This window comes from Colobus angolensis, unplaced genomic scaffold (genome assembly GCF_000951035.1).
Source record: "Colobus angolensis palliatus isolate OR3802 unplaced genomic scaffold, Cang.pa_1.0 Scaffold21, whole genome shotgun sequence".
NCBI lineage: Eukaryota > Metazoa > Chordata > Mammalia > Primates > Cercopithecidae > Colobus > Colobus angolensis.
In genome coordinates this window covers 5,477,426-5,501,463 of record NW_012115266.1, presented here as the reverse complement: position 1 = coordinate 5,501,463, position 24,038 = coordinate 5,477,426, and the positions used below count along the sequence as shown (strand labels likewise).

General features: G+C 51.5%; 1 protein-coding gene across 2 annotated transcripts in view; it reads right to left on the bottom strand.

Moving 5' to 3' along the window:
* The window catches only part of NRXN2 (neurexin 2), a 96,416-nt gene that overhangs the window by 64,460 nt on the left and 7,918 nt on the right, over window positions 1-24,038 (bottom strand). The window contains exons 4-7 of one of the 2 annotated variants that reach the window (XM_011942569.1): window positions 19,598-19,899; window positions 10,504-10,527; window positions 1,846-2,007; window positions 652-1,090 (exon numbers count right to left, since the gene is read on the bottom strand). In XM_011942569.1, coding sequence (XP_011797959.1) covers window positions 652-1,090; window positions 1,846-2,007; window positions 10,504-10,527; window positions 19,598-19,899 — 927 coding nt within the window. The remainder of the gene's footprint in view (window positions 1-651; window positions 1,091-1,845; window positions 2,008-10,503; window positions 10,528-19,597; window positions 19,900-24,038) is intronic. The other variant, XM_011942570.1, reaches the window with a different exon arrangement.

The following is a 24,038-nucleotide window of genomic DNA, read 5'->3' as shown; positions in this document are numbered from 1 at the left end:
TTTTTTGAGACAGAGTCTGTCACCCAGGCTGGAGTGCAGTGGTGTGATCTAGGATCACTGCAAACTCCGTCTCCCGGGTTCACGCCATTCTTCTGTGTCAGCCTCTGAGTAGCCGGGACTACAGGTGCCCACCACCACACCTGGCTAATATTTTTTAATTTTAGTAGAGATGGGGTTTGCCATGTTAGCCAGGATGGTCTCGATCTGACCTCACGATCTGCCCACCTTGGCCTCCCGAAGTGCTGGGATTACAGGCGAGAGGCATCGCGCCTGGCCGGAAGATATATTCTTAAAGGAGAATGGGGTGTCTACTCTATGTTGGCCACTGTGCTAATCCTTCCACAGGTGTGCTCTTATTTTCTCCTCTTGATGGCCCTTGTGGGATTATTCCTGCTACAGATAAGGAAATGGAGTCTCACTTGCAGCAAGTAGGGGAGCTGAGGTGTGATCCAAGTCTGACTGACATCAAATGCTGTGCTCTTTCTGCCAATGTCCAGAAAGGACAAGATGTGAGGAGGGGTAGAGGAGAGGTGGCAGGGAAGAGTATAGGAAATGGTGTAGAAGAGACCCACTGAAGAGAGACGGAGAGCATGTCAGGGCAGATGGAAAGGGGTGGCCCATGGAAGGGGAAGGGTCCAGAGGCCTCCTGACCTTTTCGCCCGTCCCTCTGGAAGTCCACGTGACACCACTCGCCATCATTGACCTTGCGGCTGGATGCCCGCAGCTTGATGCCCCCAGATCCCATGTCCAGCAGAAGATAGAGGTGGCCGTCCAAAAGCTCCATGGCAAAGTAGTCGGCCCGCTGAGCAGAGCTGTGGCTGCCAGCTCCACCCCCAGCCCGCTGGCCCTGGCTGAAGAGCAGCAGCCCGTTGGGCTCAGTGGTGCGGAAGTCTAGGGAGATGGAGCCAGTGCGCTTAGCACTCCAGCGGGGCAGCGCCACAAAGGCCTCGGGACTCTCAAAGGTCACAGGGTCCAGGGCAGCCACATCCTCACAGCGGAATGACAAGTCCCCCTGCAGCTTCATCTTGGGGTCCCCTTCCTTTGCCAGGCGGGATAGTTCCAGTTTGAAGTCGTTGTTCTTATAGACCACCTGCAGGGAGGGGTGGCGTCAGGTATAAAGAATCAGAAAGCAGCTTAGGGCCTGGTCACTCCCACCCAGCAGTGAGCACCAGGGGACCCAGTCACCCACCCCTGTAGCCCCTGCTCAGTTCCACCAGACCACTCCCCTTAGGCCTCTGTTCTGGAGCTTCAGGCACAGACGCTGTGAACAAGCACCTCCCTTGCCTGTCCTGTCCTGTCTTCTGGCCCAGCAGGAGCATGGTGACTTGCCCTGTGGGCTCCCAGTGCCCACTAAATTGCAGTTCTTAATAATGACAAGGCCACTGATATGTGGTAGCCATTTTCTACTTGATGAAGTATGTTCACTTACACTCTCATGTGTGCCTCACAACCTTATGAAGTAGGCACTGACTACCCATCTACAGAGGAGGAAACTCAGCATTAGACAGTCAAGTGACTTGACCACAGTCACAGAACCAATGAGTGGAAGAGCTGTGACTCAAGCAAAGGTCTTTAGTCTTCACACCCAGCATTCTTTCCTCTATTCCACAGCTGCCTTTGAGGGTCCTCTATGAGGATAGGAGTTTCTAAGGCTCAAGGAAACGAGAGGGGAGAAGCTTCTTGATGGAGTCAGTGGGCCTTAGGTTTTAAAGAGGGGGTGTCTCCCACCATGGACTTGGAAGCAACAGAGGACCCAGACACCTAGCCAGGTCAGACTAAATCACACTGAAGACAGGAGCCAAAGGGCTCCTGCATGGCCTGCAGCCCCTCCCTAGCCCTACTCACGTCCTTGAGGCAGCCCATGAAGTTGTTGCTGACGGGCGAGCCCGGCAGGTCAGCTGTGTTGGGGCTGCCCCCAATGTAGAAGAAGTCATCAGAGCCCAGCATGGTGTAATCCTCCTGCGTGTAGCCTGTGGTGGTCAGGATCCCGTCCACCGAGATGGTCACCTGCCCAGCCCAGGAGGGAGGGAGAAAGACAGGAGACAACCAACATCAAATCCCTAGGAAGAGCTACGGCTGGGCAAAGGAGGGGCCAGAGGGCAGCAGGGGAGGGGGACCCCCATTTTTATGTCTGCTTGTCTTGGAGAAGGAACAGTGGGGGAAGAGAGGGAATGAGGAAAAGGAGGCAGCACAAGATTTGATGGTTTCAGGGTGGGCTAAGACCTGCCCTCTGGCTGCCAGCTCAGCAGGCAGGAGCCTGAAGGGTACTTGGAGAGCTCCCCATGAGGTCCCCCAAGAAGTTGTTCCTGGAAGGCACTCTGAACAAGAATGTGGGCTCCAGGACAGATCCCCCATTCTGGGGCACAGGATGGGTGCAGACGGCATCCTCACTTTTCTTCTCCTGAAGGTACTCTCTGGACACACACGTGACTCCAGAACTTCTTTCAAAAGTGTGCCAGAGAATGGTGTTCCCCGGACCTTGGTGGCTTAGACTCACCTGCAGCCCTCTCCGTTGGGTGCTGGGAAGCCTTTCAGTCTGAACCCAGTAGGGAGATGGAAGATAGCAGTGTGAGGACCAGGAACTCAGATATTCCTAGAAAGTCTTGAAACTTTCTGGGGTTGCCCATCGTGGCTGATTTCCACCCCTGCTGCCCAGTCTCCGGGTTTGTACTTCTAGCCCTTTCCTGAGTCTGTCTCTTGGCTCCTCAGATCTCCTTATATTCAGGTCACTCTCTTGCCTCCAAAGGAGAGGGAGCTCTTTAGCTACATTAGTCCACTCTTCCTTCTTCCTATCTAATTGCCTTGTCTACGGACACCACCAGAGTTACTCCAGGGAGTCAGGGCCAGCTTAGGGAACAGAGGGGGATAGGGCTAACCTCATGAATACCTTGCCCCTGGGCTGAAAGTTCAGTAAGAAAGCAGGATGAGTGGGAGTGGGGGAGTACTTGGTGTTCCAAGAGGCACGGGGGCTCAGCGGTAGCCTGAAGAATGCAGAAGTGATCTTAGGTGGGGCGGGGCAGGGCGTGACAAGGACAGGAAACTCTCTGACTTCCCCAGTCTCCCCAGGCAAATGTCCACCTAGTCTCCAAAAAATCTAACTCTACAAGCAGCCCACAAGGGTTCAAGACACCCAAAAAGGTTGTGGGAGAAGGGCCAAGGGCTATGAGACCATGAGCCCCTACTCTAGGAAGGCAGTGGTTTGGGAAGGTCAGCTGGGAAAGAGGGCAGAGCTCTGCAGGGTCAATAGGAAGCTGGCTCAGGGTTAGCCCAACACTGTGTTTCCACAGGCCACAGCTCACCCCATTTCTCATTCCCCAAGAGTGCCTCAGCACCCTCTTTCAGGAGCAGTCTAGAGATTGGGGCCTTCCAGTCACATCCTATGCCCTCCTCACCCACACCAGTCCATATGCACATGCCACCAGCCATCTTCCAGCGACTGGTCTCCAGGGGTCCATAGTCTCAGTGGGTGAGTGGAGGAATTCCAAAGGGACATGAGCAGAACTGGGGTAAGGGAGCTTCCTGCCTTCCCAGGACTCCCGAATCCCCCTTGTGCTTGGCTGGAGCCCTGCAGCGTATAGGGTAGAGCTGAGCCCCACTCTCCACCTCCTGGGAACCATCAAACCTTGTGCTGGGGTAACTAGGTTCAAGAGCAGAAGGTAAGGGGCTGTCTTTGTGGAAAGGGGCAGTCTGAAAGCTTTTGAATCTTATTTGAGGGGAGGGCCAGTCATCACCATTTATTTCTTCTTCCCTCCACCCCACCCTAAGGCTGGGAAGTAGGGGTCTGGGTAGAAAAGGGAAGGGTCAAAGTATTAGTCACAAAAACATGCAAACGAGATTAGACCTGGCAGAGAGGGGCTGGAGAAAGGGAAGAAGGAATCGGGATGAAAGGTCAGGGATAAAACAGGGAGTGGGTAATAGGCTGAACGGGCCTCCTTGGGACAAATTCAACTCCATCCAGCCCTCCACCTCCACTCTCCCTGATGCTGCACTGAGAGACCAGGAACTGGGCTGCTGATTACTTCCTGTGCCTAAGTCTGGTCACCCCAGCTGGTCAGCTCCTGAGGGGTAGGCACCAGCCTGACATGTCCCTGTAACCCCACTAATCTGAACATAATCCAGGGTATACAGCACATAGCCATTAAAGATCCTCTTATGACCCAGGGCCACATAGCCGGCATCTCCATCTATGAACCTAACACCTAGGGAGCCTGTGACTTTGGCGACAGAAACTCAAGTGCACTCCTGCTTCAGCGCAGGGAAAGGGCTCTTCTGGTCCCAAAGCTCCCCAGGAAGAGAATCTCCTCTTTTGGTCCCCAGCCCACCTGAGCCCCTCAGCTGTGTCCTCCCTCCCTGACCTCAGAAGCCAGGGCGCCAGCCACTGGCCATCTCCCTCACCCTATGGGCTCTCTCTATCCCACTCCATTTGCCAAAGTCACCCTCCCTTTGCCCTCTCAGACTTAGACGAGGTGACAGTGTGGGGTAGAGAGGAGGAAATACCCTCCTCAGTTTCCCTCCTGACTGGGCACAATCTCACCTTGCCCCCCTGGGCTTTTTGCAGATCACTCCCATGTGCTTCCTACTGGGAAAGGGCTGCCTTAATCACCCTCTTATGGCCCAGGGCTGGGCCTGGGGGTGGGGTAGCAGGAGGAAGGACAACATAAGGAAGTGCCCTGAGGAAGGGGATCAGCCAGAGGTGGGGAGTAGAGGGAGAAAGTGGGGATGGGTTCTGGGTGGAAAGGAAGCCAAGGGTAGAGGGAATAGAGGAAGGTCTCTGAGGAAGGCAAGGAGGGAGATGACTTAGATTAGTAAAACCCGACTGTTCCCTCAGACAAATCAAAGTCCAGACACAAAAATGGCAGGTTCGTTAGTAAAAGCAGGAAACAGGGGAATAATTCCCCCGGTCCCCCTCCACCCCAGGGGTTCATGATGCCCCTGCCCCCCAACCCCCCCCCCCACGCATCTTCTGGAAGGGGTGGGGCCGGTGGGGGAGGAGGGAAAGGAGGGGGTCGTGCGACACAGAACAGCCACTGCACCTGGACACATGCAGGTTAGAGGAGCAGGGTGAGGGCTAGGCCCAGCAGGACAGGCCAGAGAAAGGCAGCCAGGTAAGAAGGCGTGCAGGGCAGGGGCATTGGGAGGAGCAGAGATGGAGGCGACAGAGCTGTGGGGTGCAGGTAGGGAGACAGCTTCCTTCCGATGATGAGGGGAAAAGAGAGGAGTGACCACTAGGACAGAGACACTTTAAGGGTTGAAAAAGAAAGAGAAAAGACATTTGACTCTACTGTCCTCATAAGCAGGCGACCCAAGACTCATTCCACCACCCATTCGCCACGGATCACCAATCCCCAGACACACCTGCGTACATACCACATCCTACCCAAGGCAGTGAGACGTTCCAGCTGTCTCCTTCCAAACAGCATCACTGAGACATAGCAGAGCGTCTGCACCCAACCCATGCCAACCCACTCAACACAGACAAGCAAGCCAAGTGGGTACTGAACTGGCCAAGGGGAATGAGCCAGAGCTTCTGCCCTGGAAGAGTTGTGTCCAGCCAGAGGAGAAGGGAGAGGGTGCAGAGGCAGCAGGAGCCCACGGCCCAGCCCCCACTGTGCTCCCCAGAAGCAGAAAGGCTGGATGGAGGTGGCCACAAGGGGCAGCCTGTGACTTGGGTGGGCTCTCAGCCCTCCCTGCTGACCCCACTTCTCTTTCTGCTCCACGCACCTCCCCTGTGGCAGACTGTGCAGGATATGAAACTAGGTCCTGGCCACAACTCCACATTGGTGGGCACTTCATGTCCACCATGCCTTAGGAAGAAAGGCTGAGGAAGAGGGGAAGTATCCTTCTGCCATCTTCTGAAGCCTTTCTCAGTTGCCTGTGATGATCACAGGGTCACTGACCTCCTTGGGAGGGGGACTTATTCTGGGGAGAACAAGACGGAGGGCAGGTATTTTTAACTTGTGGGCAAGTTGACTGAGCTAGGGAGATTCCAAGTCCCTTGATATTGTGTGCAAAACTGCCTCCGTGGGCTTTTTTCCTGTGAGAGTCCATTGCTGTCATCAAATTCTCAAAGGTATCCAAGAGCCAAAGGTGGTTAAGAGCAACTAGTCTAGGGGAAAGGTCCTGGCATCCCCTTAGGATTGAGTGGGTGGAAATAAGGGACAAAGACAAAGGGGAAGAAAGGGTCTCCAGGCTGAGTGAGGTACTGCAAGTCCTGCTAAGGGTTTGGGTTAGCTACCCGTTCAATGAGAGGGCAGAAACCAACCAGAGACTCGGGCTGGAAAGATACACCACGAAGATGGACTGAACCGGCAGGCACAGCCCTGTCGTGAATCCTGAGGTCTGGATTTGATAGTTTGGGAATAGAGAGGAAAGATATCAGGTCAGAAATCCTGGGCTCTCATTCAGGCTTTATCCTTTTCCAAAACAATCCCATTTTACCTCTGACTCTCATCTGTGAGAGGAGTTTAACAACTTCTGGGGCTCCCATTTCTTCCAGGCTTACGCTGAGCATCAAATGAGAAAACTGAAGTGAAACTCCTCCATATCTGGCTATGTGACCCTAGACAAGGTGCTTTCTCTGGGCTTCAGCTTTCCCCATCTGTTAACTGGGAACAGTCTCTGCCTGCTACGTGCAACCCAGGCATTCATCAAGTTTAAATGATATTCAAAAGGGGAAAGCTATATAAAGACTCCCAGTGTGTGTACAAAGAGCTATCATTATTTTTACAAGCAAACTCCATTAGCCTGATCACACCTAATCCAAACTTCTCAACCTTCTCAAGGTTGGCCTTTTTGCTTTATATCCACCCTCTCCCCGAAGAAGTGCTCAAACAACATGAAAAGAGTCCATATAAATGAGTTAGTAAAAATAAACTGGAAACTAACCAAAACCTGTCTGGGGGATGCCTTGGGAATCAGAACACACTGAACCCTGTTACAAGGCCTCAGACTCTGGTCTTGGCCGGAAAGAGCTGATTCCTAGTACAGGTTTATGAAGGTCTATGAGGCCACCAAAAGGCAACCAGATCTGTTTACCAGTCAGTATTGCTCATGCAGGAAAGTGCAGACTTTAGAGACTCAGAATTGGGCAGATACTTTCCTTTTCAGGGCTGAAACAAAAGAGCATTGTTTACTTTTTGTTTGTTTGTTTTGTGTGTGTGTGTGTCTGTTTGTTTTAGAGATAGGGTCTTGTTTGTTTGTTTGTTTTAGAGATGGTGTCTTGACAGGGCACAATGGCTCATGCCTGTATCCTAACACTTTGGGAAGCCGAGGCGGGTGGAATGCCTGAGCTCAGGAATTTGAAACCAGCCTGGGCAACATGGTGAAATCCTGTCTCTACTAAAAATACAAAAAATTAGCCAGGTATGGTGGTATGCACCTGTAGTCCAAGCTACTCAGGAGGCTGAGGCATGAGAATTGCTTGAACTCAGGAGGCAGAGGTTGCAGTGAGCCGAGATCACGTCACTTCACTCCAGTGTAGGCAACAGAGCCAGATTCTATTTCAAAAAAAAAAAAAAAAAGAGGGGAGGGGGGTCTTGCTATGTCACCCAGGCTAGTCTTGAACTCCTGGGCTCATGCAATCTTCCCATCTCAGCCTTGAGTAGCTGAGATTACAGGTTCATAGCTGGTTGTTGGCTTCTTCTTTTTGTTTTGTGTTTTGTTTTGTTCTGTTTTGTTTTGTTTTGGAGATGGAGTTTTACTCCTGTTGCCCAGGCTGGAGTGCAGTGGCGCGATCTCGGTTCACTGCAACCTTGGCCTCCCAGGTTCAAGTAATTCTCCTGCCTTAGCCTCCTGAGTAGCTGGGATTACAGATGCCCATCACCACACCCGGCTATTTTTTTGTATTTTTAGTAGAGACAGGGTTTCACCATGTTGGCCAGGCTGGCCTTGAACTCCTGGACTCAGGTGATCCACCCTCCTCAGCCTCTCAAAATGCTGGGATTACAGGAGTGAGCCACCACACCCAGCAGGTTGTTTCCTTCTTAACCAACTTAACCACCTCAGCCTCAAGTAGCTGGAATTACAGGTGCCTAGCTGGTTGTTGCTTCTTAACCAATTTAATCAAGTCATTCATCTTTCCTCCTCTTCTCCAGCCCAATTCCTGAAGCATTCTAGGGTTTCACACAGTTATTTTGGGACTGATTCTTAAGAAGAGATAGTAATAGGATCTCCAGTGGGCCAGAGATGTTATATTCTCCAGGGTTTGCTATGGAAGAGAATCATTTCTTTACAAAACATCCCTGCCCTGGAAACACTGAGACAATCAGTTAACATTTTATAAAGCTTAGTAACATTACAATTTCCTTTACAGAGTACAAATGTTTTCACTTCTATTACTCTACTTGATCTTCACACTGATTCCATGTAGTAGGCAATGCAGGTATATTACCCCTATTAGCCCATTTGGTAGATAAGGAAACTGAGCTTTAGTAGACTCAACCCACGTGGTCAATTTTTAACCAAATTGAGGCTAGATGGAAAGTCTGCTGGGTCCTAATTCTAGGATGGTATTACCCAGAGGCTTGGGGTGTACCACATGGCTTGATCTCGCCTCCCTTCTGTCCCCAAAGTCACAGGTTGGCTATCTAGTGAAGCACCATAAAGAAAGTTCCAAATGGCCAGCTCCTGACAGGTACTCAATGGCCTGGCCTGAGCCGGGCAGGTAGCAGCTAACTCCTAGAAGTAGCAGCTGGAGGAACAAGAAACCTGGCACTGTATGCCCTACTGGAACACCAAGACCACTGGGAGTGGTCACCTGAGATCTTAAATTGGGGAGGTCTGGAATGGCTTTGGCCATGGGCACTAGTCTATATGGGTACAGGAAAACATGGACCCGCAAAAGTTCAGGAAAAGCCAGATGTAGCCTCAGAGGTACAGCCTCCTAAGGAAGTGGGGGAGACACTCAGATTGGGAGCCCCAACTGTCACGCTTCCCTCCTCACCAGCCAGCCATGCAAACCTGGGTGGATGGGCAGTCCAGGCAGCTGCCCCAAGCAGCGCCAGCCCCACGGGAGCAGACACGTCCATCTGCAGGGTCCCCAGCCTGGTGCTCAATCACTCTGCATTATTAATAGGCGATGACTAACCGGCTGCTGCTGCAGAGCCAGGACTGGGCAGGCACAAGGGAATCCCAGGGGATCGCACATAGCAAGGCCTGCGGGCACACACTCTGAGGCAAAGCAAGGAGCAAAGAGCTAGCCCCAGTTCCTTCCCTGTTCCTGCCTGCCATGGCACTGCGACTGAAGGGCCACCTCCACAGAGAGTCCTCACCAGGCTCAAAAACCTACACAGTCACGCAGCCCCCAGCTCACACCAGCTCACACATGGAGAGTCACCAGCAGAGCCTCGCACATACACGGTACAGCTTCCCACTAACACCCCGAAATGTCACGCCAACATTTACACACAGTCACACCCACACACCAACACACACCAGCTGCATTTACACAGACACCCACACCAACACTCACCAGGACTGAGCCCAACCCAAACAGAGGAACTCGGTGACAAGGACAACCAATGCTGCCCCTTCCTACCCCTGCAGGCCTCCTCCTCTCACTCCCCTCAACAGGAAAGGAAACCAGCCCCTGTCAGAGGCCATGCGGGGCAGGCAGAGGGGAGAGAGGGCAGGGGGTGAGGGGAAGGAAGACAGTGTGAAACACAGTGTTAGTCAGAGCAGCGGAGCAGTTGCGGGGAACTGGACGCTATCCCTGGTCGGGGGAAAAGACCATTCATGCCATGCAAAATGTGGGGGACATGGAACCAGGAACTCTCAAGGCTGAGAAGTGAGGGAAGGGACGGCACCTTTCCTGGAGCAGCCAGCATGGGGCAGCCCCCAAACTGCTATGAACTGATGATTTGCATGAGGTCTGGACTGATCTCAGGCAGCTCCGCATCTCCCAAGGCCATGCCCCCCACCCCTGGGAACCCACCCCGCTGGCTGCCACTGGAGGTCTCACCCCCAGCCCCCTTCCCAAACTTGAGGGGCCCTGTCCAGGGAGCTGACAGTGAGCAGAGCATAGCATGTCATGGGATGGTGTTTTCCATGGATTTTCAGGGGACCAAGAAACTAAATCAAAGAGAAAAAACAAGGGAGGGGAGGGAAAAGAACAAAATAAAGCAATAGAAATAAGCAGCCTGGCATCGGGGCTGGTCTAACCAGAGCCGATGAACATGGGGCCTGCCCCCAGGTCTCTCTGGCCAGGAATCTGAATTCAGGAGTTAGGGACTACAGCAGGGACAAGCCAAATTCCTCAATTTCCATTTGTCTTTTGTATTTCAGTTTGGACCAAAAAAGAAAGAAAAGGGAAAGAGAGAAACTAAAAGAGAAGCAAAATCTAAAGATTGTCCAGGACGCAAAAAACAATTGGAAGAGCAAAACAACCAAAAAACCAAACAGGGAGAGGAAACAAAAGAGGGAGAATCGAACAGTTAAAAAAACCCACGGCAAACCAAACGGTAAGACAATTAGAGTGATATCTACCAGATAATGCAGTTTGTTTACCATAGCGTGTCCAATCCCTGCGTGCTTCACCGGAGATATGGGGGGATGGGGAGGAGGGGGATGTCAAAAAACAACAACAAACACAACAACAAAAGAACAGAACGAAAAGAAAAGAAAAATAAAATGACCAACTGTGAAACTCAAGGAAGGAGGAAAAAATATATATCTATATATATTTGGTTGTTTGTTCCAACCCTCCCACCTTAGGTTCAGCGAAAGTATTTGTTTAAAGAAAACTAAATTGTAATGGGGGGAGGAGAAATAAAACACACACAAAAATTAAGTCCCTTCTTCTCCCCATCCCTCCCCCATCCCTCCTCTGGATTCCTCTTCCCCCTCATCCCCTCCCCGAAGAAGAGCCGTCTGCAGAGAAGGGGAACAGTTAGAGACCTTGGTTAGTAGAGAAGAAAACAACAAAAGAACTGGACCAAGAAACCAAAGACTTAAAGATGGCCGACATTCCGCAGATGAGACAGAAAGGTTAGTTCGGTTTTTCATTCATACCTTGCCCCACCTGTCCCTGCCCATCCCTTGGTCCCCAGGGTTATAAGCGCGTTAGTAACACACACAGAGTCGGCAACGGGGTTTTCCAACAGAGGGTGAGAGAGGGAAGGCAGGGGATTAAGAAGCAGACCCAATTATGCAGTATTAGTAAGTCCTATCAGCTGAAATGTTAGAGAGTTTAGGGGAAGGAAGGGAGGGAACAAGGGCTGTGAAGAGGATTGGGCTATTGGTTGGAGACATGGACTTACAGGTTTGTTGGCTAACTGATCAACCAGATGGCTTTCCAGAGAACTGGCTAAAGAGCGAGTTGGTGCTGGCCAACTGGCTGACCAGTGGCCATGCCGGGTCAATGGATTAACCAGTTGGTGATGGGCCAGCTGGCTATCAGGCTAGAAGAAGAGTGGGCATCACCCCTGGAGAATCAAAGGACTGGCAAGAATGAGAGGCAATTTCATTTTGGAGGCAAAAGGAAGGGGTTCCCAAGGAGCAAAGGAGGGACCATGGACGCCTGCTTTTCCTGGGGATGGAGAATACGCAAATCGATCCTGGGAGTCACTGAGGAGAGGGGCAGCTCCTCTGTTTTTGTTTTTTGTTTTTTTTTTTTTCTTCTCATCCTTAAGAAAGGAAGAGAGAGTAAGTCGCCACCAGTACAGGGAAAAGGAAATGTTGCCCTCCATGGGCTGGCAGATGGCTCATATATTATATCAAATTATTGCAGACCCTCCTCCCTCTCCTCCCCATCTCCCACCCATAGCTGACTCCTCCCACATGTCCACCTTGACTTTTCAGAACTTTCACCAAAAGTTCTCCAGGCTCTTCAGTCACCCCAACCCCATTCTCTTACTCTCCGGGCTATTGTCCCTCCCAGAATCAAGTGCCCACCACCACCACCTCTACCAGTCTCTAGAATTGGTAAGACCATCCCGGCAGCACAGCCTCCTTTCATGTACACCCATAAACCCCTGAGTCTTCATTCCCCAGAGCCAGCACCAGAAATTCACTCCCCTACACCCATAAAGAGGAACCTCTAAAATCCCTGACTTTTCCCTAAGCTATAAGCGCACTCTTTCTACCCCAGTCTCTAGTGTCCCCACTCTCATGTGGCTCTAAGTTCATTTTCTCTTCTCATTGCCACAGACAGCAGCAACAACCACCTTCCAAAGTATCCCTGTCTTTGGGGAGGACATGTCAGAGGCACTGAGGCAGCTTTACTTAAGAGTATTAGAGATGGAGGGACATTATTGCTTGATGCCTGTTAAATACTAAACTGTACCCCAGACAGTGTGATTGTGAGAAGGAGAGGTATTCTAGGGACAGATCCATTAGTTAGAGAGTTGTTATAACCAGTGGGCACAGGACTAATTCAGTAAGATAATGAATAAGGGCCTCGTATAATTAAAAATAACAGAATTCAATATTTAGCAGCCAGAAGAAGTGCTGAATAACCAATATTAATTATCAGTGATGCAGAAGCAGTTTACATAGCAAGAGAAGAGTCTAATTGCAGGTGCAGTGATGGGAGCCAGGGGATAGCATGTGATAAGAGGATTAGTACTGGCGGCTGGTAGGACTGTCATGAAATGAAGAGGCCAACTAGTCAGAACAAGGAACAATTAGCTTCAGGGCAGCTAAACAACCAGACCCAAAAAGGTAAGTGTTGTCTGGTTTCACTGCCCTAGTCAAACAAGGCAGGAAGAAAAAGGCATTGGAGGTAAAAATCCAACTACTACTCTTTGAGTTAGAACTGGTTGTGGAGAATAAAATAAGATTTAAATGTTTTCAACTTTAAGAAGAAGATTCCATTTTAACAAGTAGAACAGCAAATTAAGAATCAGGATTGATGGCAGGGTGCGGTGGCTCACGCCTGTAATCCCAGCACTTTGGGAGGCTAAGGCGGGCAGATCACGAGGTTAGGAGATCAAGACCATCCTGGCTAACATGGTGAAACCCCATCTCTACTAAAAATACAAAAAATTAGCGGGGAGTGGTGGCAGGTGCCTGTAGTCCCAGCTACTCGGGAGGCTGAGGCAGGAGAATGGTGTGAACCTGGGAGGCGGAGCTTGCAGTGAGCCGAGATCACACCACTGCACTCCACCCTGGGCGACAGAGCGAGACTCTGTCTCAAAAAAAAAAAAAAAAAAAATCAGGACTGAGAAGAAAGAGATGTGAGTTCTAACCCTTGGGCCTTCCACAAATTTGATGAGAGATCCAGCCTTCCTCTTAAAAATAGTAGGGTTGGAGTAGACGAGATGGGGCCCCTCTAGACCTAGGGAATATGGATCCAGACCCAGTCCAATGGAGATCATGCTTATGGGGGCAATTGTCGTGAAATTCTAGAATGCAGCTTCCACTGGAACCCATTCCTGGTGGCCTGGGACACAGCACAGGGAAGGGGTACACAGCAGCCTAGGCCTTCCCAGTGGCCAGGATCTGGAGAGCTGAGGCTTCAGAATAACAGATGAGCAACGAAGGCTTTATCCCACTCACAGAAACAGCTAGCTAGAGAGCTCCTGAAGCCTAGGAGCACAAGCATGACAACACATGATGAATGAGAAGGGTATCAAAGTCACAGAGGGGAGAAGTTAGGCATCATATCAAGTGGTCATTTTTACCAAGTCTTTCTGACTCAAACACCAGCTCTAGGAATTCACCAGGCAGAAAGGAGAGCCTCAGGACAAAACTATACCCCATCTCCACCTTGAAATCTGAGTGTAGCTCCAGCCTGCTCAAGAAAGCCAAGAGAGGGGAATATTTACATAAATCATAAAAATCTGGGGTGAAGACAATCTATGGAACTTGAGTAAAAGAAGCTCAAGACAAAGAGAAGAGGAACCCACTTCACTTGCACATAAGAGGGACCCATTTTTCAGAGATACAAGCAGAACATTGAAATGGCTTCAAGATCTGAGAACATCCAAGAATGACAGAAGCACAGGACAAACCCCAGCCTCCTTTGCATTTTGCACCAATGACAACAACTAGGCCCTCACTTGGAAGCAGAGGATCAGAGTGGTTTCAAAGTCAGACTTCCAACTCCACCACTTCCTAACTGGATAACCTTGAGCAAGTTCTTTAACCTTCTGTGTCTTGTTTTTCTCATCAGTAAAATGGGAATAATATCTCCATCTCACAGAGTTGCCATAAAAATTAGGTGAGATAGTAAAGAGAAATGAGATCTTTGAGGCCAGGGGCTAGTGGGGAGAGACGTTACAGTGCGATCTGAGAAGTACTGTGACAGAAAGATAAAGTCCTGAGGAAATTTAGAGGAGCGACCAGGAGAGGTGTTCTTCTGGTCTTGTAAAGTGAATTAGGGTCGGGCGCGGTAGCTCACACCTGTAATCCCAGCACTTTGGGAGGCTGAGGTAGGTGGATCACTTGAGGTCAACAGTTCAAGAGCAGCCTGGCCAACATGGTGAAACCCCATGTCTATTAAAAATACAAAAATTAGCCGGGCATGGTGGCAGGAACCTGTAATCTCAGGTATTCAGGAAGCTGAGGCAGGAGAATCGCTTGAACCTGAGAGGCAGAGGTTGCAGTGAGCCAAGATTGCGCCACTGCACTCCAGCCTGAGAGGCAAAGTGAGACTCTATTGCCAAAAAAAAAAAATAAAATAAGTAAAAAAGTGAATTGGAGGGTTTTTTCCCAAGAGGACAAGAAGTAGTTCAGTGCTCACGCGAAGTAGTTAGCTCTGCTACTTTTGGACATGGGTCCTCGCGTCCAAAACCTTACCAGTTGGCTTCAAGAAAGAGACCAAATGGATCAGAAAAAAAACTACTAGGAAAACAACTACAAACACTCAATAGTTGCTGGTATTAAGCCACCAATTTTCTTACCATCTAGAAGTACAGATAAGGAATGAACACAAATATTGACAACACAGGCAGAATGTGACGAGAGGGCTCAAATACACGTTTCCAAGGGCTCAAAGAACATAGCCAAGAAGGAAGGTTGGCTGGAGGAATGGATCAAGGAAGGTTTTATGAAGATGGTGGCATTTAAGCTGGGCTTGAAGGATTGAAAAAAAACACAACTAATTCGTGCCAGGCACTGTGTTGAGTGTTTTAAGGCAATACCCCAGTTAGTCATCAAAAGGTTCATTCTCACTTTGCTGATGAGGAGCTGAAGCTCACAGAAGTTGTATAACTTGCCTAAAAGCACTCAAACTATTGGCAGAGCTGGGATTTGAACCTGGTCTTTCTGACTCAAACCTCAGATCTAGGATTTCACCAGGCAGAAAGGAGGGCAAATGAGTGGTGTCTGTAGGAGAACTGTGAAAACAAAGGGAAAAACTAAGAAAGTTGGCATGGATGAGTATGGAGAACAGCACAGCAGGCCCTGAGACAGGATGTATGCCATGCCAGAGAGGGAGAAAGGCCTGGGCAGGAAGGAGAGGAAAGGAATCTAATTGCCTGATGGACTCCACCCCTGGCGACTCCATCCTTAGGGGAATGCGTTCCTAAGGAAGGCATTCCTAGACTCCCAGGGGTCTCCTCATCCTTAGTGACTCCATCCTTGGGGACTGCATGCTTGGGGACTCCATCTTTGGAGGACTACATTCTTGGTGGACTCCACCCTTGAAGACCGCAGGTTTGTGGACTCCATCCTTGAGGACTGCATCCTTGGTGTACTCCAACCTTGGGGATTCCATTCTTGGGGATTCCATCTTTGGCTATTCCATCCTTGGGGACTCCATCCTTGGCAGATTCCATCCCTGAGGACTGTATCTTTAGGGTACTCTGCCCCTGGGGGACTCCATTACTGGGGAATCCATCCTTGGGGACTCCATTCTTGGGGACTCCATCCTCAGCAGACTCTATCCTTGGGGACTGCATCTTTAGGGGACTCTATCCTTAGGGACTCCATCCCTAGGAGAATGCATTCTTAGGAGACTCCATCCTTGGGGACTGCATCCTTGGGGACTCCATCCTTGGGGACCACATCTTTGAGGGACTCCATCCTTGAGGACTGCATCCTTGGTGACTCCATTTCTGGGACCTGGAGGAGCTCCTGAAAGCCTCTGCACCAAGGAGAGGAGTTATCCAAGCTGGGCAGGAGGAAGCACCATGTGATATTTGGATAGCCAGCTTGTCTTCCAAATTTGGTGCTGGCTAATGAGGAAATGGGTTTGCACACTGCTTGCATGGTGGTGGGAGGCAGTTGGGAAGCATACTGGGTATGGGAGGAGAGTGGGCCTAGGATTTAAAATAGACCTCGGGGAATCCTCAGAGGTAATAATTCCTGCCAAGATCCTCCAAGAGACACCTCCAATCACAGTGACCTCGAGGGCTGGATTTGAAAGGAGAGAAAGGAGAGAGCGAGACACTGTCTCATCAGGTGCCCCTGGTCCTAACTGCTATGTTCTGAGAGCCTCTAGATGATTCCAGGGATAATTACCAAGTCTAAGGGAAAAAGGGAAATTCTGCCTCCTTCTAATCTTTGGAGCTGGCCTTTGACCCAGTCCCATGGCTGCAGAAGCAAAGGGAATGGAGACCCCTCAGTGCTTGTTCTCAGGCAGGTCCTCCCCAGAAGGCCATCTCCCTGGCCATTCTAATCAAATGAGAAAAATAACCTGGGAACCACAGTGTTCTCAGATCCTGGCCCTCTATCCTATTAAGGCTGAAGACAGATGTCATTTCTCCCTGTCCTTGCTCCTGGCCCACCAAACGTGGGGGAGACAGAATATTGATTCAAATCACTCCACCCATCATCACCCTTCTTATCACATAAGTGTTGTTCCAATCCCAGGATGTCACCCAGACACTATAAAAACTTGATTGAGGCCAGGTGTGGTGGCTAACGCCTGTAATCCCAGCATTTTGGGAGGCCAAGGCAGGAGGATCATTTGAGGTCAGGAGTTCGAGACCAGCCTGGCCAATATGGTGAAACCCCATCTCTACTAAAAATACAGAAATTAGTTAGGCATGGTAGCAGGCATCTGTAATCCCAGCTACTCGGGAGGCTGAGGCAGGAGAATCACTATAACCTGGGAGACGGAGGTTGGAGTGAGCCAAGATCATGCCACTACACTCCAGCCTGGACAACAGACTGAGACTCCGTCTTTAAAAAAGAAAGGGAGGGAGGGAGGGAGGGAGGGAGGGAGGGAAGGAAGGAAGGAAGGAAGGAAGGAAGGAAGGAAGGAAGGAAGGAAGGAAGGAAGGAAGGAAACAAACTTGGTTGAGCAGGGCTTCTCCATATCAGCACTACTGATATTTGGGGTCAGGTAATTCTTGGTTATGAGGGCTGTCCTGCAAACTGTAGGGTGTTCACCATCATCCTGGCCTCTAACCATGAGATGACAGTGGCACCCCCAAGTTATGACAGCCCAAAATGTCTCCAGATGTTACCAAATGTCTCCTGGGGAGCACAACACGATTGAGCGACTGAGAAACACTGCTCGAAGGACACAAGATCCAATAAATTACTCTTTGAGGCCAGGAAAAACAGGCCCATGAAGGGCCTGGTGAGGATGAACTTGGCCACAGTCTAGGCCTTGAGTGAGGGCAGTGGAGCCAGAGCATGGCTCTGAGGCTGACCTTCCCCTAGTAGCCATGATGACCAAGAGAGAACTGCTTGTCTGCAGCTCCAACACTTCATATTTATGGGTGTGGACTGGAGTCAAGAAACTCCCCCAGAATCCCTTTTTAAAGAGAATGCCCAATCAAAGTCTTTAAGCAGACACCTTCTGTGGACCTCAGGACCTGCTTTAGGGTCCATATGACCTCCCTCTGCTCTGAGTCTTCTGGTAGAACAATCCAGGGGAAGAGGTTTCCATCAGTTACCAGCTTGGACTCTGGACTACGGGAACCCCAGGAAGAAGCAACCAAGGGTCACTGTCTACACTCAGCACTACTGAGGCCGAGTGTCTCCTCCTCTGTGTGGCTTTCCCACCTCCCCTAGCCACAGACCTCTCCCTCGTCTTGGGTATCACTCTAGTCGTAGGATGGTTAAGGTTTCTGCTGTTCACTTGGCACTGGCATGGCTTTGCACTATTCACTTTTAACAGACTCATCTTGTCTCTTCAAGAGCTGAACTCCTGGAAGGGCAGGGACCATGTCTTTTTTCCCCCCTCTGTTCCCAGTATGGATGTGCCATGTATTTTTTGGTCATATGATGCATGGGGACTCTGAACTTGGAGCATCTTGCCGAAGTCAGTACCAGGTGACAGCACTGGTCATAGAGAGAGCAAAGCGAGCAGAAAGCACCAGAGTCCTCCATACTCCTCAATAAAATGTGTGTGGCATCTGAAACTGTCACAAATGCACATGACACACTCAGGTGCACTCGGTAATGACAACGCGGGACAGCCCTCTGATTGGGTAAAGGGATGATTTGACAAGAAGAGGAGCCCTGCACTGAGGAGTGACTCCACCAAGCATGTCACTCTGTGAAACTCAGGGGCCACTAAGAATAGGCACATTAGTAGGAGCCCGGCTGCAACAGGTAGTGGCAGGCCTAAGGAAAAGCAGCAGGACTAGCCACTGCGTTCTCCTGGCAAGGAGGAGTGGCATTAATGAGGAGGTATCCCCACTAGATCATCATCGATGGTGTGAAATCAGAACAGGTAAGACGAGTGGGAGGCCAGCCAAGATCCTGAGCCTACTGACGAGACTTTCAGTGGGAGGAAGGGGAGGAGAAGGAGGATGACAGGAGGAGAGACAAGGAAAGTTGGCCACCACACCGATAGAACCAGGAAGTTCAGAGAAGATAACTAGGAAGAGACTGGCCAGAGGCCTTGGGAAAGGAGAAGAGGACCACTTCTAAGAGGAACTGTCTGGTGGGAGCATCTGGGAACAGGAGCTCCTGTCTGCAGGAGCCAATGCAGGAAGGTGTCTGAGCACCTGTATGGGCTTGCCCAGGAGCTGGAGGAGGCAGAAAGCAAGCCATGGATGCTGGGAGGGCCTGGCAGCCCTCCCAAGGGCTGAAAGAAAGAGAAGGAAAAGAAGGGCATGTCCTGCCTAGAGGAGATAAGGGGCCAAGCCCCCTCTCTGGTCCTGCTCTCTGTCACCCACCTGCTACGCCACCACCTCACTGGCTCCATCTCTGCCTCTGTCCTAAAAAGTCCTCTGCTGGGGGCAGAACACATCCTGCCCCCACACATAACTCAGGCTTGCCTTCATGCTTTGCTGCCCAAGTGTTGGGACACCCTCATCTTCTCCACCAGAACAAAGCCTGCCCACTCCACAGGACCCCCTCCCCACCCCCTGGCACCCAGGCACACCCATTCAGGCACTGGCTCCCTCCTCCCATCTCCTGAATTGCCCTCCTGCTAAATCACCTGATTTCTTAGCCCCAGTCCTTGAAAGCCCAGCTACTCCCAACAATCTGAGCCCAGTCCTTCCCCTGCCCTCAGGCTCCTGCCCAGGGGCAGCTCTGGAACCTCCTCCTAGCTCAGCTCCCTGGTCTCTGAAGCCTGCCAGCCACTGCAGCCTTATGTTGGCACCCTCACAGCCCCAATCCCTGTTCTTCTCCAGAACCACACCTCACTGTCCAGCCCTGATCCCTCCATCACAAGCTCCCAGCAGCCCCCTCTCCCAACCCCCGTTCTGCCCCAGGTATAGCTAATCCCTGGCCTTCTTCTCACTCCCCCTACCTGGCGCAGGTTTCGGGTGACCCGGACGTCGTGCCAGGCGTTGTCGTTGAACTTGCCATTGACGGGTTCCACAAGGGCCTCGAAGGCACCTGAGCCTAGGTTGATGACCAGCCAGACAGCTCCAGACTTGAGGGACAGGTTGACGTAGTCGGCCGACTTGCCTGTGTGCAGCATCAGGCCGTTGCGTTGCAGGGTGCGGAAGGCCAGCGTGATCTCGTCAGTGCTGCTCTGGATGGGGTTGTGTGACAGGTCGTAGCAGAAGAACTCATTGCCTTTGAAGGTCGCCACAAACTCCTCCTTGCCTGGATGCCATGGTGTGGGGAAACGGGAGAAGGCTGAATGGGGTAGGGTACGCCAGTGCTTCCCTCTCCCCTCCAGCAATCCAGGCACTGGTCCTGGGCACCAGGAGCCCAGAGGTCCCAACCTGTAGCTTTAGGCCCCTTTCCCTCCCTCAGCCTGTCAACCATCCTCTCGGGACCCTGCCGTCTCTGCTGTCAAAAGTCAATGTCCCCTGTGTCCATTTCCAAACCAGGAGGCTGCTAAGTGGCTCCCATACTGACAGCTGACAATTACTCTGCCACAGGACCCAGCAGAGCAGAGGGTGCTCACTGTCTCCTCCCCAGCAACCTTCCCATCGGCCACTCCCCTTAACAAAGGGACATAGAAGGGAAGTAAGAGGCTCTGCCTTACTTTTCCCTGGGTGCTCCTCCCATATGGCAGGGTCCACAAGGGCCTCCTATGCACAGCCCACCTCCCTTCCTGCCCCTCCTCCAGCGATGGCCAATCTCAGTGCCTGAAGACAGTTTCAGCCTCACCATATGGGATGGGACCAATAGGCCTGCTGTGTAACAGGGAGCAGATGAGGAGAATGGGAGGTGGGGGAATGGGGGAAGGGTCAGGAAGACACACAGGAAGGCAATGCAGGTGACAGGGATATGCACCGGATAGCAACAGGCCACCAGGCAGAGCTCACATGGGTGGCCACCGCCCCAGCTATCATCTCCACCCCCAGCTCCCTACTCCAAGCCAAGGATAGCGCAGACAGGCCCAAGGTGGAGAGCAAAGAGTGCCTGGATGTGACCTGTGTGTGCCCAAAGAGTGACAGGGCAAGGGCAGGCCTGGGCCTCGTGTGTGCGCATGTCTGTGTATGTGCATGTATGTCCGTAGGCACCTGGCACAGGGCCCTTCCACTGGCACTTTTTAAGCAGAAGCAAAAACTACTGGGAGAGCCTGAGGGATTGTCAGCATTCTGTAAGCTGGTAACAAGTGAGAAGACAATGACTCAGTAGTACCAAGAAGTTTAAGTTTCCATACAATACCGGCACAAGCCAGAGTGCAAGCAGAGAGAAGAGAACCGGATATGAAGTCAGGACAAACCAGAGGACCTGGGCTCTACCAGTGGCTACTTCTGGCCATTAAGCAGTGGCACACAGCTGGCCCTGCCTACCTCACAGGACAGGTGCAGGGCAAACAACACTGGCCGTGAGAGTCTTTATGAAGAGGCCAAGCTAACCAAATGCAGGAATTCTCAATAGATGCTCCCAAGGCCCAGGCAAGAACAGGCACAATGCCAGGGTGCACACAGGGCCACCAGGAGGCACTTGCCTTCCCCTGGTGGGGGCAGGGCTCAGCAGCAGTGCTATGTGTTGAGGCAGTGGGGTGGTGGCGGGGGGGTCTCGGAGTGCAGATTCTGCAGATCCCCTCCCCTCCACACACAGCCTGTTTCTGTCTCTCTGGGCAGGCTGCCCACAGCCTCTGTCCCCACTGCCTCCGGATGCCAAGGCACCAGCTGCTGCCCCTGAGCCTGGCACAGCACTTGCTGCAGCTGGCAAGGCCTGGTTTCCTGAGGCCACAGGGCAGCAAGGCTGGTGGGGGCCTGGGCAATATCGGGACAGTCTGAATCCCTTTCTCTGTCTACTTAGGGTACCAGTGGGGAGGGCCAGAAAGCAAAAGTGAGGACCCCAGCAGAGACAAGAGGGGAAGGCAGGGAAGAATGGCAAGGAGGAGGGAGGTGGGGCAGAGCCGGGGAAAGGTGAACCATCGCAGAGACAGACAAGAAATGAAGAAGGCTCAGGACTGTGAGGGAGCAAGAGGGGATGAGCGCGGCTATCTGGATAAAGGAGCAAGCCCTGTGGGGACAGGTACAGGAGATGGGAAGAGAGCCAGAAACGAAAGTGGACAGGGACCTCTAGGGAACAGAAACCATGGCTTTCTGGGGCCTTGCTGTTTCCATAGCAATGAAGCCTGCCACCCAGGCACTGGGAGAACCAGGGGGCTCAAGGACCAGAGAAAGGAATGTGTTTGACCTTGGTTTTGCCACATGTACTCGTCCTACCCAGAAGCCACTCCTCCCACTCCCTCACCTTCACTGTAGTCAAAGAAAATATCACTAAAGAGAGTCAAACAGAAAGAAAGAAAAGAATAAGGCAACTGTGTGAAAAAGTGATTCGGACAGAACAAAAGAGGCCAGCAAAAAGGAAAGAGGCGGGTCTGGGGCTGGACCGTGGCTGCCAAGGCCAAGTGGAGAAACGAAGCCATTCCTCAAGTCCTCAGCTCTGCCTCCAGTCTCCTGGGGCAGGTGGCAAAGCTAGCTACTCCGGAACCTGCGCCTCCATGGGCTCGTCTCTTTGCCACCAGAGACCTGGGTCAGCCCAGAGATGCCAAGAGGCCTGAGGAGCAGCCAAAGAGAACCTGAAAGCCTTTGAGAAGAGGGACAGAAAAGAGATGAGCAAGTGTGGAAAGAAAGCCAAGGATGAGCAAGTGTGGAAAGAAAACCCGAAGATGGTGAGGAGAGAGAGAGAGAACCTGAGTAGGGGAGGTCGGGGCATGACTTCAAGGGACTGATGGAGGGATTCCACTGGGGTGAGCCTGTGGGGGCAACCAAGGGGCTCAGCAGAGCACAAACCAGATCTGGGCTGAACAAGCCCTGAAGCACCAGGGGGCGCTCTCCCCCATCTCGCCGCTCTGGCGCGACTGGGAACTACGACTCCCAGCAGCGCTTGCACAGTTACCGCCCCTAATTGCTCCGGACCCAGGAAGGAGGATAACAGCTGATGCTCGTTTATCTCCCACAGTTGGGGAGTCTGTAGCCCTACAAGTGTCCCCAGTGAAGATGAATGTGGCTAGAGACTAGTTGTTGTGGTCCTGCATTTCTGAGTACCATGCATGAGGGACAGAGCAGCTGCCTCCTTTCCAGGCCCAGTTCCCAGACCTCCTCTGGGAAGATCTCCAGCGCCCCCCTCCGCCCTCCCTACTCTCGAGCTCTACAGCTGTCTGTTCTGCTCACTTGGCACTTACTGCCTAGTAACATCTTGTACTGCTCCCTGGAGAGGAAATGTGATGTGAGAAAGAAGACCTGGGCCCTAGCGCTGGCTCCACCACCAGCTTTGTGACCTTGGCTGGTCACAAAGCTGGGCTCTAAGTCCCAGTTTCCCCCTCTGGAAAATGGAGCTGATCATCAAGAACTGCACAGGCTGCTGTGGGCATCTCAGAAAGAGAAAGGGCGGTGTCCAGCTTCCTCAACTGTAAAGCATCCCACAAATAAACGACTCATGCCTGTTGGTAACTTTCTGCCTCTCTCTGTGTCTCCTCTCTTTCTCAAGGAATCTCTCTTTTTTTTTTTTTTTTTTTTTGAGATGGAGTCTCACCATGTTGCCAGGCTGGTTTTGAACTCCTGGCCTCAAGCGATCCTCCCACCTCGGCCTCTCAAAGTGTTGGGATTACAGGCATGAGCCACTGTGCCTGGCCTCAATGAATAAATTAACTCCTCTGAAAAGAGCCTACACTTTCATATACTTTGCATGGACCACACTTTATTGTAGTTATTTGTTAGAATATCAATCAGCCCCTTGGGAACAGAGCCCATTGGCTCATGTAAAATAAATTTGCTGAGCACACGGCTACTTATGTGCCAAGAGCTGTGTAAAGGACCAGGGCATAGGAACAAAAATATCCAATCCCTGGCCTCAGGGAGCTTAGTCTAGTTTGGGAAGCAAACAGGTAAAGTGACAGTTATGATACAGTGTGATGAGCCTTCTAGTGGGAAGTGTGGACAAAGGAAATACCGCAAGTGACCAGGTCCGCCTGGGGTATTCAAGGAGACTTCCAGTGTGGATGGCCTGGCTGCTTTTTTAAGAGTCAGACGAAAGAGATACACCAAGTCATTGGAGAGAGGACAAGGATGGCAGAAATCCAGGCAAACAGAAGAGAAGACTAAAGAATGGAAATAGGACTCCATAGCCCCAGTGCTTGGCACCCACTGGAGTTCCTTGAGGACTTGTTATAGTGGCTTGCAAACTTCTTAGGAAAGAGATTATCTTAAGAGAGGCAGCCTCACTACAGAAAAAGGAGCTAGAGCCCCCAAGCAGGCTTAAAGGCCCTGTGCTGGCCACAGCTCCCAACCAGAATCTCTCTGGACTGGGCACCTAGCAGGCTTCCAGAA